Genomic DNA, 14,250 nt, shown 5'->3' with positions numbered 1-14,250 from the left:
CTACAAAATGGCAACATGTTGATCAAAATAATATTGATAATCTTGTATAGTGACTTCAGATGAATAATCATAGATGAGTCTCTGTCAACTGATGTGGTTGAGAGAGTCCTAAAAGCCTGGTTAGGAAACAAGTTTAGTCAACCTAACGTGGTGGTTTTTGGTTTGGATTCCAACCACAAACGATGTATTCAATTATTTATACAATTAAATCAATTAAAGTCAATTATCAGTGGCAAAACGACTTGTTGTTGGTTTTTGCTGTTGCTTTTTTCTTTTTCTGCACAGATCAGGATTAGGCCAACAGCTAACTCTTCCTAACTTGTCTCAACACACTGTTTAGGTCAGGATGACATGTTAAGTAACAAAATATTATGTATACTACAGTGTATGTATTGTATTGTACCTTTAGCAGTTATCAATTGTCTCCCAATTGTATAATGTGTTAGAATCACGTACACTCAATGGTTAGTATAATGTCTCTGCTAGTATGGCTGCCAGGCTCAAAAACTACAAAACCCAGAGGCTTCGGCGCTTCAAAACTCTTTACGCCGATTGGTCGACTCTGAATCCAATCCGCTGGCGTAGACGTGTCTCACAGTCAGAGCATCCTTCCGTCATGGCGTCTGTTTGGGCGAAAACCTTCACTAACCCGATGGTCCCGTCTGTTTTATTCCTGCTACTGCTATGTCTGCCACCCGGGGGAGGGCAGAAGAAGAAGGAGGTAACGCTTCAACCTTGTGAATGAATTTTTCGGCGAATATCGTTGTGTTGTTTAATGAGAGGGATGTACAGGTTGAATCTGCCGGTGTGCGTTAAACTAGTGAGTGTTAGTTAGAATAGACAGGAAGTTGGTTGGGGCTAAGCTCTTGATTATCTAGTCATTGGGGAACAATAATTGCTACTCATGTGATGTAAATGAAAGAGACACTACTTACACTACCTTTTTTTTTTTTTTACATTTTATTCTGTGTGACCAAGATTCCCTCGCTTTTTGCATAAGACATAAGTGCGTACAGGATCAGGCATTGCAAGCTAACTAGTTAATGTAGCCTAGCTAATGTGCTGTAGGCATAGTATTTTGTAAAAAGGCTGTTGTGTGGGGGAGCACAACTAACAAATCCTACGTTTTTTACACTGACATTCATACATTGCTTTGATATAAGCTTCACCACTTCAAAACATTACTGCAGTATCGCCAACACGGATTTTATTTCGAAAATTGTGAGTGCAGGAAGCGCTGTGTTTTCATTGTCGGTGGCTTTACCATGACATCAGACGATGCTCGCGAGAAGCAAACAATAATCACAGTAACAGCTAGCTGCCTGCGAGCTGCATTTATCTTGCTGCACATTTCCGGATCAACCGCATTTCAGTACTGCTGGTTTAGTGTAAGAGGATCATGTGGTCCTTTTATCGCGGTCAAAGTTGGTCTGTCTCAGCTGAGCGGGAGGTGAGGAGGAAGCTGTTGTGGCTTGCTTGCTCTATCGGACATTTGGGCTGGGAAGGCTGTTTGGTCATATGCTTTGTATTGAATCGGATGGGCTGACTTATAAAATTTCTGTTGGTTATGTTAGTAATATGCTCCCTTTTGATAGTACTGTCACACAGGCACACAGGCACACACACACACAGGCACACACACACAGGCACACACACACACACACACACACACATTTATTGGTGATAGGTTTGCTTCTAGCAGTGTTACAGCAGCATAAGTGTGTCCCGTTTTGCATGGTAGGCCCACAAGAGAAGGAAATCTGTTACCCAAACGGTGGAAGAGTAAGTGCAAGTTGTGATGATTGAACAGGCGTAATCTTTGTGAATATTACTCTGATTTACTCATGGGTTCATGCAAGCCCTGAACTTTTTTTAAAACGATTCGAATCAAAGCCACTGTATCTTTCATTCAGGTATTACTTTATCAATGAATGTTTTTTGTGGTGAAATGAAACAACTTGGTTATTTTTATTTAGGTATGTTCTGGTGATTCCTGCTTTTTGTTATCTATGGATATTTTTTTCTTTATTTAAAATCCTAAACATTATTACTGATGAATTTTTATCACCACACCTAATCTAAAATTATTATACAATACTATACTGTTGATGTTGTTGCTACAATATTATACAATATTGTGTTAACATGAAAGCTAATTTTTGAGCTTGGGAATAGTAGTTTGACAAAAATAATTGTAAATTTAGATCCACTTATTAGCTATTTCAGGAGCTTTCATCCATCTCACGTCGACTGTGAGATTGGTTTGTAAAACTATATTATCCATGGCCTCGGTCCAGTTACAGTACAATACTAGCACGCTTGCAGAGCAGCTGTCTCATTAAACAGCTTATATGTAAAATCTCATATTTTACCTGTGAGACTCTTGTTTTTGTGCCTTTATTGGCATCTAACATGAGCATCCGTCTGTTATGTAAAAGCATTGGTCCGCAGTCCTCAGTGTCATAAGAAATAAAAAGTGTTATGTTAGTGTTGCAATGCCTCATCAGCACCTTTCTTATCAGCCGATTTTGCATATGAATAGAAAATTGACTGAGTGGACAGATTGTGGAATGAATAAATGGGAGGAATGCATGGACAAATACATGACAGGTGAACAAATATTTGTATGTATTAATGAATAAAGAATTGAATATGTCAACAAATGAATGAACAGAGAGCTGACTGAGTGGAACAATAAACTAATGAATAAATGGACAGGTTAACCGTTGATGTAAGAGCATTTGAATGAGTGAGCGAATGAACGAATAATTGATACTGACATATAGTGGCATGAAAAGTTTGGACTCCCATGGTCAAAATTTCTCTTACTGTGAATAGTTAAGCAAGTAAAAGACAACATGATTTCCAAAAGACATAAAGTCAAAGATGACACATTTCTCCAATATTTTAAGCAAGATACTTATTTTATTTCCATCTTTTACAGTTTCAAAATAGCAAAAAAATGAAAAGGGCCCAAAACAAAAGTATTGGCACCCTGAATGCTCAGTACTTAGTAAAACCCCACTTGGTAAGTATCACACCTTGTAAATACTTTTTGTAACAGCTAAGAGTCTTTAAGTTCTTGTTTGAGGAACATTTTTTCCATGCAAAAGGCTCCTAGTTTTGTGAGATTATTAAGCCTTCTTGCATGCACTTCTCTTTTGCGGTCTGTCCACAGATTTTCAATGATGTCAGGTCAGAGGTCAGAGGACTGTGAGGGCCATGTCAAAACTTTAGCTTGCACCCCTTGAGGTAGTTCACTGTGGATTTTGAGATGTGTTTAGGATCATTATCCTGTTGTAGAAGCCATCCTCTTTTCATCTTCAGCTTTTTTACGGACGGTATGATGTTTGCTCTCGGAATTTGCTGGCATTTAATTGAATCCATTCTTCCCTCTAACAGTGAAATGTTCCCCATGCCACTGGCTGCAACACAAGCCCAAAGCATGATGGATCCACCCCGTGTTTAAGAGTTGGAGAGGTTTTCTTTTCATGAAATTCTGCACCCTTTTTTCTCCAAACATACCTTTGCTCATTGTGGCCATAAAGTTTTATTTTAACCTCATCAGTCCACAGGACTTGTTTCCAAAATGAATAAGGCTTGTTTAGATGTGCCTTTGCAAACTTTGATGCTGAATTTGCAGGAAAATGCAGGACAGGTTTTCTTCTGATAACTCTCCCATGAAGGTCATACTGGTGAAGGTGTTTTGCTGCACAGTAGAACAGTGCTCCCCCACTCCAGAGTCTGCTAAATCTTCCTGAAGGTCTTTTGCAGTCAGTAAGGGGTTTTGATTTGCCTTTCTAGGAATCCTATGAGAAGTTCTCTCTGAACATATTCTTGGTCTTTCGGAAATCAACTGGACATCCACTGTTCCTGTTAACTGTCATTTCTTAATCACACTGAACTGAGGAAACGGCTACCTAAAAACACTTTGCTATCTTCTTATAGCCTTCTCCTGCTTTGTGGGCATCACTTATTTTAATTTTCAGAGTTCTAGGCAGCTACATAGAGGAGCCCATGGCTACCGATTGTTGGCTGGCTGGACGTCTACAGCTTTTAAATTTTCATCACTTGGCCTTTCCTAACAGTGACTGTGAACAAGCCATAGCCCTAAAAAGCTAATCAAGGTCTGAGACCCTGGTAAAAGTTATCTTAGGGCTCAAATCTCTTGAGGTGCCCAAACTTTTGTTTGGTGCATCTTTCCTTGTAATAATACACTAAGCTTACTTAAAATGTTGAAAGGAATGTTTCATTTTTAACTTTATGCCTTTAGGAGATCAGTTCATCTTCTTCTCACTTAACTATTCACAGTAACAGAAATTATAACCAGGGGTGGCCAAACTTTTTCATACTGCTGTATTTGCCCTGCAGTTTGCAGTAAACACTTCATTTTTTCTATCACTAATTTTGATGGCTTGTGTTGTGTATGTGTAATTAATGTTTCACAGTTTGATTTCTTGTAGTTTTAACATTTAAGAGGCTTTCTCTAATAAAACAGCAACATCTTTAGCTGCATTTATTTTCTTATCACCTGCATCAGGGAGCTACAGTATAGACAGAAGGAACATTCTCATTTAGAATCGTTATGTAAAATCAAAATGTATTTGAATTATTTTTTTTTCTGAAAATGTAACATGTAAAACATAAAGTGATGAAGGTATGTCGCACAGTGAATGGCCAGTATATTTACATACATGTATTTAGATTTTCTTGATGCAAAATCTGTTCCATATATTCAACAGCATCCTGCTTAAAGGGTATCTGTCTATCAAAGCTTTTTGGGAAAAATTTTGTCTGTGGATTACTGAAACTAAATTGTAATGTCTAACAGTTACAATCAGGAGTTTAAATCTTCAGTTTTACAGTTAATAATGAATACTCTATTAAATTTGTGTTTTTAACCTTTTTACCCAGGGACAGTCTGCTAACATCAGTGCGTATTTCCATCAATGGCCTATTAAAGCCACAGTCTGCTGTTAGGCAATGACCGGCTCAAGGACACCTCTACATTATCTAATGAGTGACAGAAAGAGGATTTTTCAATCACTTACCCAGCTGAAATGTATCCAGCTATTATTAGTTTGCTTCTCTGACATCGTGGCGACTGTCTTTAAAACCTTTGAGTTAAATAATTTTTAAACTTTGGTCCATCCTATCTGAAAGATTTGAATGTGACTCTGTACTAAGTAGCAGAAAAGAGCTAGCCACACATATATAGACATGCGCACAGACACAGACACACACACACAAACACACAGACATACTTGCAATGAGCCACAGGAGAGATATTAAGGTGTTAAAATGTGAGAGATGTATTTACCTGGTTGCCTGCCTGGGGCCATGGCGGAGGAAGTGGAGGAGGCAGAAGAAGATCTTATTTGGCTGAAAATGGACAAAATGGTGAAGCAGCACTTTGTATTCATATCACCAATTTCGGCTCTCCCTCACTGCCCTTCATCTTGCCCAGGCCACCAAATGCTGTAACTCTAAGCTGTAGGGCTGGGTAACATGGGCTTAAAATTATACTAAAGGCTGCCATTAAATATCAGCTAAATCAGTATTTAAATCCTAATTTAGCATTCACAGCTCTGTATATTTATGTGTTTTTAGGGTCCCATTTCCTCTCCCTGGTTCACCATATAGTGTATCATTATGATGACTAAGGAACTATTTTAACAATAAAAATAACTATATAATCATTGTAATGATCTAACCATATATGGTTAGGATGACAGCTACATGGCAGACTCAATTGTTTCTTTATTTCACTGGCACATTAAATGCATTTTTAGACCAAGGATCCAGTCTACCTAAAGGGAAAGGGCTGAGAAAGAGCAGAAAAGACTTTTGATTTTAAAACATTGATGTCAAGCTTTGGATTTGGTTTTGATGTCATGTAACAATGGTTTGTATTTGGATTTACTTCTGTTCACTTCCTTTATTGTTTTATTGCTCATATCTACAGATGGGTGAAAATTTAAAGGAAAAACCTCAATAAATGAGTGGAGAAGTATAACGAATGCGGGTTGAGAGAGGGTTCATTTTTTTGGCACGGTTGGCAGGAGCTTCAGTCCAAACATTGCTGAACTGGCTGGTGTTTCAATAGGAACATTAACTAAACTGACATCTGCATTAAGATCTACGGGAAAGGTATCAGTAAATAGGGTTCAGAATTGTGGTTCACACTGCACATTTGATGACCGTGATGCTCGTGCATTAGTGTGATATTTAAGGAAAAACAAGAGCAATTCTTCCTCAGGTGACTGAGAATGTCAACGCAGGACATGATCAGACTGTCAGCAAGAACAGTCCGACAATTAAACAGAAAGGGATATTATAGGAGGGGTGCAGTTCATAAACCTCTCATTACAAAGATGAATACACATGTGAGAGTTCAGTGGTGCAAAAACCATCGGCACTGGTCTACTGAGATGTGGAAAAAAAAGTGATATGGTCAGATGAGTCATCCTTTACCATGTTCTCGATAAGTGGGCGAGTTCATGTGTGGCGTACACCAAGAGAATGGTACTGGCCTGAATGCTTGACCCCTCAAGTGAGGGGATCCGGTGGCTCTGTTCTGCAGTGGGGGGCATTTTGCTGACATGGTTTGGGTCCACTTGCCTCCTTAGAGGGAAGGGTCACTGTAAATCAATAAGAAGTTGTTCTGAGTGATCACCTTTATTCTATGATAAAACATATCTATCCTGACGGAAGTGGTCTCTTCCAGGATGAGAGTGCCCCCATCCATAGGACATGAGGGGTGACTAAATGGTTTGATGAGTATTAAAGTGATGTGAATCATATGCTATGGCCTTTGCAGTCACCAGATCTCAACCCAATTTATCACCTATGGGAGATTATGGACAGACTTGTTAGACAGCGCTCTCCACCACCATCATCAAAACACCAAATGAATATGGGAATATCTTTTGGAAGAATGGTGCTCCATCCTTCCAGTAGAGTTCCAGAGATTTGTAGAATAAATTCCAAGTAGCATTGAAGCTATTCTGGTGGCTCATGGAGGCCCAATACCTTAGTAAGACACTTTATGTTGGTTTTTCCTTTAATTTGTCATTGCCATTTGTCATGCTTTTATGGATCAGAATTTAAGACCAACTACTATCAAGCAGGGAGTGCCCTTGGTGGCTAATTTAATGTTGTCTGCATCTGCTTCACAGTCAAAGCCTTGTAGTAATTCAGGGGTTAGTTGTTTTTATAAAACCATTTTTAGTTGTATAATATGAATAGACTCCATAATGTTAATTCACAATTTCTTTGTTATTCACCAAAGTTAAACAGGCCCAAAATGCTGCTGGCAAGTTAATGAAATTTAATAAAGGTATGAGGTAAGGAGGCACCACTGTAAGACTTCTACATGAAAGAGCAGTAGAAAGTATTCAGTTTGAATTACCAGTGCAAAGAAGAAATGGTTTTATTACAACTCTGGATCATATGGGTTGGCGTGTCTCTCTGTTAAGAGCAGAAAAGAAGGAGGGAAACAAAACTCTCCATAGCCATTCTATTACCCAGAACATGCACAGTTAATCTTCTAAATATCTCCCATTGTTGCCTGCATGACATCACATCTTCGGCAAATCAGTTGACTGACAGAGTTCATTTGAGGGCAGGCACTGTCACACACTGGCTCTGCCAGGGCAGTGTGTTGGCTAAATAATCTTTCTTCATGAGTTTGCAATGGAATTTCAGATCAGCACAGTACAGTACAACACTTTGCAGCAAAAGTGTGATGTATCATGCTGATGGAAAATGGTATTACTGTCAGAGCCAGACCCCAGAGTACTGATAGTAACAGTTTTTGGCCACTGTTCTTTATGCCCTGGAAAGTTTCATGTGTAAGAAAGCACAGAAAATTTTCATTTTTCCTTATTTCCATTTCCTTAGAACTAATCAGGATGGATGTACGGGTGGGTGGAAGATAAAGGTAAAGATGGAGTCTGAAAGTTGGAAAGGAAAAGTTAAGGAGAAAGTTAAGCATCAAGAAGTTAGGGTGGCAGTGCTGGACCTTTGCCTTTTTAAATCCTGCTATATAACCCTCAGGGAATGGAAGAAATAGTCAGGGAAAGAGAAATAATATTTATATCCCTTCAATTCTCCCTCGTTCATCACACCAGCTGTGCTAGATATTATATCTAGCTTGTGTTGTGGTTCTGTCTTAAGGCTGACTACAGCACAAAGAAAGAACCAATGTAAGCACTTCCTATACCAAGGCATGTGGAGCCAGGGGAGGTAAAGAGAGAAAAAAGTCCAGGGCAGCGAGTCTGAAGCAAGGAGAATTATATATATCTAGAGACTTATGTATCTACAGAAAGATAGAGATTGCAAAGTAGTGGGCTTGCTACAACACCCAGGGACCAGTCTGATAAGTGGATCGGAATAATAAGAGCCTGCTACCTCTGCACACAGAGGTGCAATAAACTAACGGGTAGGCCCCTCAGGGCATAACCCAAGCCACTTGCTGAGTTTAGACTTGGGCTTATGAAGCCAAACACTATGTAAGCACTATTGACTCTTGGTTTTCTGTCTGACCTGTTCATCGGAAAATAAACCATAGCTCACTGTTTACACATCCTGTGTAATTCTCTGTGTTTCTGCACATGGATTTTAGAGTACAGTCAGGAATGATCTGAGAAAGCGGCTTTTCCACATTAATTTGCTCCATTAATGAATATTAAGTTTTTCACAAGTTTTAAATGTTTGTTTGTGTAAGATTTATCTGTCCAAAAGTGGAAATTGAAATGGGATAATAAAAATATTAACTTTACAAATTTTCTGAAATACTGCAAATGTCTGACACTGACACAATTTGAGTGGAGTTGGGGGTACGACTAAGAAAAATATTGGTTGACTGAAATTCGACCAGCTTTCTGACATAACAGTTATTTGGAGAAAAACAAAATCATATCTGTGCTAGTTAGTTCTGAGAGTCTTACCGGCGTCATACAGTTTGCAAGCACAACTAGCGTCATTTTCTCCTCAAGATCTCCACTCTTACAGGGAAAACCTGTTCCTTCGCATTCCGAGTATGATGTAGATATACTGCTGGTAGTGAGCCTACTGAGTATCATCGAGCATGGTACTTTCAATACTGATGTGTGGTGTGTTTGCAGGAATATGCCAGTCAGCTCTGTGTACCTGCTCTTAACTTGACAGGAAACAGAGAGAGAAAACAAATGGGATGAGCCCGAGGAGTCAATGACAAGCAGGAATCGAATCGTTTCACTTACATGGTATGCTAGATCAAAAGGACACAGGGATGCCCCATCATTTATAATGAGGCCACTACTTTTAGTAGACATTTTAAAAATATTAATGGAGCAGGCCTAGTAAAATAAGTGTTCTTTTAAATACTCCAAGCTTTCCACAGACTTGGGAGCTGTGCAAAAGTGCAAAAATATGAAATGGGAGGCCCATTTTAACGAATGCTTATTTGACATGATAAGAATACTGTGAGTAAATTAACACCAATAGCTCTCAAATTTGAAAATAATAACCAAACTTTAGGCAAATACATTTTTGGATTCATAGCATGTACTAACATCTGAGTTTTAACATTCATAAATAATTCATATCAGCCTGAGGACTGTGACATTGTTTGTTTTTGGATTGATACTCTAAGACTGGAGCTAACATACAGTAAGTGTGACTGTTACTGCTCAAACCAAAGATTTAGTTTTACCAACTGCATGATCAGCGAACTATCTATTGGTCAATGGAGTTCAGACACTTAAATATTCTACATAGCTTCCATGTAAAGTCATAATCCTAACTTTCTATTTAACAACCACACTGTATAAATGAGTGTGCATTTTCATGCTGTGTAGGGAAAGTGGATTGTAGTTTTAATATTATCCCCTGCCGTGTAGGTACTGGTGTCAGTGTGTGGAGTTAAGATAAACAAATTTGTTAATTGTGTGCACACCTGCATATGCGTAAGTCTGTGTTAGCTACAGTCATCTTTCCAATGCCAGACACCACACTGGGTTTGATTTAGACTTAGAGCTACCAAACAGTGCTATCTGGGTTTTACTTTACGTTTCTGTCTGTCTGCTACACTCCAGCTGTTTCCACTATCAGCGCTCTCAATGAGAACAAGAGATTCTCCTTCCATTGCATCTTTTCCTCTTTTTAGCTTTCCACATACTTTATCAGAGTCTTTGTTAATTTCTTCCTATATTTCTGTCTTTTCTCAAATGGGTCTTTTCGTTTGGATATCCTCTTTTATGCATGCATGCCAGTGCTCAGTCTCGGTTGAGTCTCTTTTTTTGTCATGAAAATAAATGTGAATGTTTCAAGGGTTCAAGAGAGATGAATACTGTATCCAACCTCTTTTCCCTTGTGTGTTGCCAATATAGCCCAAACTGCAGCTAAAAACCAGCCATAATGGTGCCATATTTTGCTCAGGGAAATATGTCAATGTTCTTCCAGTGAATTCAGGGGTGATTTGTTTAGATCTTGCTCATTAGCCATAGTCATCTGAATTATTGATGCAGTAGTGTCAGGCCTGCTTTCCCAATGACTGATGGCCTGTGTTCCCAAGTCATTTTCCTCCTCTGTTATTCCTCCCTCTCCTCCTCCTTTTTCCCCTCCCATTTCCAACATAACTAATTTTCTGAGTGGCCAAAGGATTTCTATCTCCTCCTCTCAGTCCCCTTATCCACCCCTGTCCCCTCCCGTGTCACCTCTCCTGTATTATTTTTTCCTAAAACCACCCTTCTCTACAAACTCCTTTGACATTTCTATATTTATGTGGTGTCATGAAATGATTGCTCTCTTTCCTTTCACCAGTTCCCTACTTTTTTCTTCTATCGGGTCCTCCCCTTATCCTTATCTTTTCTTTCTTTTTCCCTCCATCTTGTCCCTCCCTCCTAACTCTTTTGCCATTTACCTGACATTTCTGAGGATAATTTCTGGACCACCCCTGTTTAATTTGAGAGGAGTGCAGGGTGTGTCCTTGTCGTTGTGACCATTAATTTCTCTGTCAGTCATCAGAGGTACAGGAACTTCCTCCTTCTGAAGTGTCTCTCTTGCTTTTGCTTTATCGTGGTTATCCAATGAGTCAGTCATTTACTCAATCAGGAATTCAGTCACTTCTCAATACATCCGTCAATAAATCATCATCATTATGCAGCCAGTCATTCAATCAGTCATTCACTCACCATTCAATCACCATTTACAAAGTCAGTCATCTACTCAGACACTTAGGCCTACCCCCATTGTCACATACAGTTTCCTAGTTATTTTAGTTAACCACTATCAGCAATTAATAAAACTTGGCATTCACTGTTTTTTGCTACTTCATCACTTTGTAACTTGCTATAGTCATTCACTCAGTCAGTCATTCAACAATTAGGGCCTTCTTCCACATACATGTCATATCAAAGTTTCTGTAATTTTTGACTTGCAAATAGTATTCACCTTGTCATCGATTTTGTATTTCAGGCTGGGAAATAATTTCCGAGATACATTCGACTTGTTGCAAAGTAATAGGGACAGTAATGCACAGTATTTCTAACCCTTCTTAAACCAATTCTACAACTTTCTTGAACGTTCTGGTGATATGAACCCTTGCAAGTTGTAACCATGGGAATCTTTCCCATCTCTACAATCCATCCTGTAACACGTGAACATGGCATTAGTCTCTCAGTCAGTAACTGACTCGCTGATAGAGTTCTGTTTGATTGCTGAACTCAAGCATCTTAAAATCTCAGTGTTGTCTGACTGTTGTGTCAGGCAAACCAATGGGAGATAGATAGTAAAGCCTTTTGGTAACTGGACAGTGTGTCTGCTGCTAACTGCTAATGGCTAATGTACCTCTTCTCTGATCACTCATCCCTGCCTGTCTTCATCACTCCTTATCTCTAGAGGGAAATGCTGTCATAACAGGTCTCTCTCTTTTGCCCCCCTCTCTCTGTCTCATCTGTCATTTCTCTTCTCATCCCGTTTCATTCCCTCAACTTTCCCCCTTTGTCGTCCATGCTTTACTCCGTTCCTCCTATGCGCCCTCTTACTTTTCTGCCTCCCACCCACCCCCAAAGTGACAGGCCTTGCTGTATTGCTGATATGAGGTGGCATGCCATCCTACTTTGTGTGTGTGTGTGTGTGTGTGTGTGTGTGTGTGTGTGTGTGTGTGTGTGTGTGTGTGTGTGTGTGTGTGTCTGAGAATGTGTGTTTGTGTGTCTGGCTTGTGGCTGATAAGATGTCCTACTCTAATCCTTGCAGACAGACCTGTGTCACCATGACGTTTCACAGTCCGCACACACGCGCACGCACACACGCGCACACACAGTCACATACATGCACACATTTATCCACAGAAATACGTACAAAAAAACAAGTATATATGTTAAAACATATGCACTTACATATACACAGTCTTGACTGTGTACTAGGTTGTTAGATATAGTGGAGCTTTGTGTGTGTTTGTGTGTGTGTGAGTTTTCGTGTTTGTGTACATGTTGCCTGTCATAGATATCCGATGATTCTCTCTTAGTAAACTCTTAGTCTTTCTGCTTCACTGGCAGAAAACCTGTGTGTGTGTGTGTGTGTGTGTGTGTGTGTGTGTGTGTGTGTGTGTGTGTGTGTGTGTGTGTGTGTGTGTGTGTGTGCGTGTGCGTGTGTGTGTGTGTGTGTGCGTGTGTGTGTGTGCGTGTGTTCTTTGGTTTTCTCTGCATGGTAGAGAGGCTGTCATAAGACTGGCTTATTGAAAACACTTGTCATGAGAGGCTAAGTACAGACAAGAAGGCGGAGTGAGAGAGGCAGATTTCTTGTTTTCTAGAGTTCTGCGTAGTCTTGCTTGACCTGGGGACACTGCTCTTGTGGCCAGGGTGAGTCCTTGTTGGTTAAAGCTACACCTACAAATAATAAAACTGGTTATGAATTATTGAATTATGTTAACATAGCCTTTTGAAAGTATTTAGTTGTCCAGGGAATGTCAAGTAATCACCATGGTCTTTCTAGCTCTTTTCCCGCTTCTCAGTTGCTCAGTCAAACACAGTGACACCGAGAAAACTTTGGAGCAGTAATTACGAATTCTGTCTAAGCTTGCCTGACTAACTGACAAGTTATTGATGCTACTACAAACACACACACACACACACACACACACACACACACACACACACACACACACACACACACACACACACACACACACAGCAATATGGTAATATAACGTGATGAAATTAGCCTGTTTAGCATAAAGCTATAGTCAGGATAAATGCTAAATGCCATTTAGTGTCAGACCTGGTCTCTTTTTGTCTGATTTTAATTTCTCACTTTCACTCCTACTCTTTATGTCAAGCCTTTTTTGTCTTTACTTGTTTAACTCTGTAGAAAGTCATGTCATGGGAGTAATTGTAAACATGAAGGACAGTACAACACTAGGATTTTTTTGTTATTTGCTTGTTGTAAGGCATTTTAAGGGTATTAGTGAGATTTTTAGCTTTTGTTTGGCATTTACACTTCATTACGTGATAAGCAATTTCTCTAAGTGATCTGTGTGACATACTGTATGTTTAATTGAGATAGTCAATTCAACGGGCATATTAGATTTGAATACCATGACTCCCTTTTCATGAGGATTAACATAGATCTTGGGTTGTTACTTTTTATTTGGTCAGCAACTAGTCCTTCACATTTTCCTGGCAAAAAACAGGGCAAAGGTGAAGCATCAGCTGTTATCTTTACATGCAGTGCCCTGTTGTTGCTCATGCCATCACTTTTGACAGGCTAATTAAAACATTTTGTAATTTTGTGATTGGAGAAAATGGCAAATAATGACATTTACTTACTTTAATTCACATTGTGGTTAAATGTTAAATGTAAAATATGAAATTATAATTCAACAGATAATGTAAAAGCCATTTTTCCAGAGTAAGAAATGTGGGTATTGGTTGTCAATGCAATTCACCAACAGTGATGGAGTTTCTGGTTAGAAAGGCATGAATACTAATTTTGATGGCATTCAGGTGTGAGAGTAATGACCCTTATGTAATTGAAACCAAATGTCATTATATTAAAAGTGTAAGCCATATGTATATAATATATATCATTATATAGATATATATAATTTTCTCTTTGCGGATTTCACTGATTCAGACAGACCCTGACACAGCTAGAGCTTTAAGCCATGTAACAACTGAATGTCAGTTATTTCAGACTGTGAATCTGACACAGTGATGGAATCTGCAGCTGGGTTATCACTGCAAACTCTTCAGCATCATCAACAGA

At 39.2% G+C, this 14,250-nt stretch overlaps 1 protein-coding gene across 4 annotated transcripts in view; it reads left to right on the top strand.

Moving 5' to 3' along the window:
• Positions 1–568: 568 nt before the first annotated feature.
• tusc3 (tumor suppressor candidate 3) overlaps positions 569–14,250 on the top strand; it is a 68,747-nt gene continuing 55,065 nt past the window's right edge. For 3 of the 4 annotated variants that reach the window (XM_040147116.1, XM_040147117.1, XM_040147119.1), the window contains exon 1: positions 569–721. In XM_040147116.1, coding sequence (XP_040003050.1) covers positions 617–721 — 105 coding nt within the window. In that variant the 5' untranslated portion in view covers positions 569–616. Of the gene's footprint in view, positions 722–12,734; positions 12,846–14,250 lie in introns of those variants that run through there. The other variant, XM_040147118.1, reaches the window with a different exon arrangement.

This window comes from Xiphias gladius, chromosome 15, assembly GCF_016859285.1.
Source record: "Xiphias gladius isolate SHS-SW01 ecotype Sanya breed wild chromosome 15, ASM1685928v1, whole genome shotgun sequence".
Classification (NCBI taxonomy): Eukaryota; Metazoa; Chordata; class Actinopteri; order Istiophoriformes; family Xiphiidae; genus Xiphias; species Xiphias gladius.
This window is presented reverse-complemented; position numbering and strand designations above follow the sequence as displayed.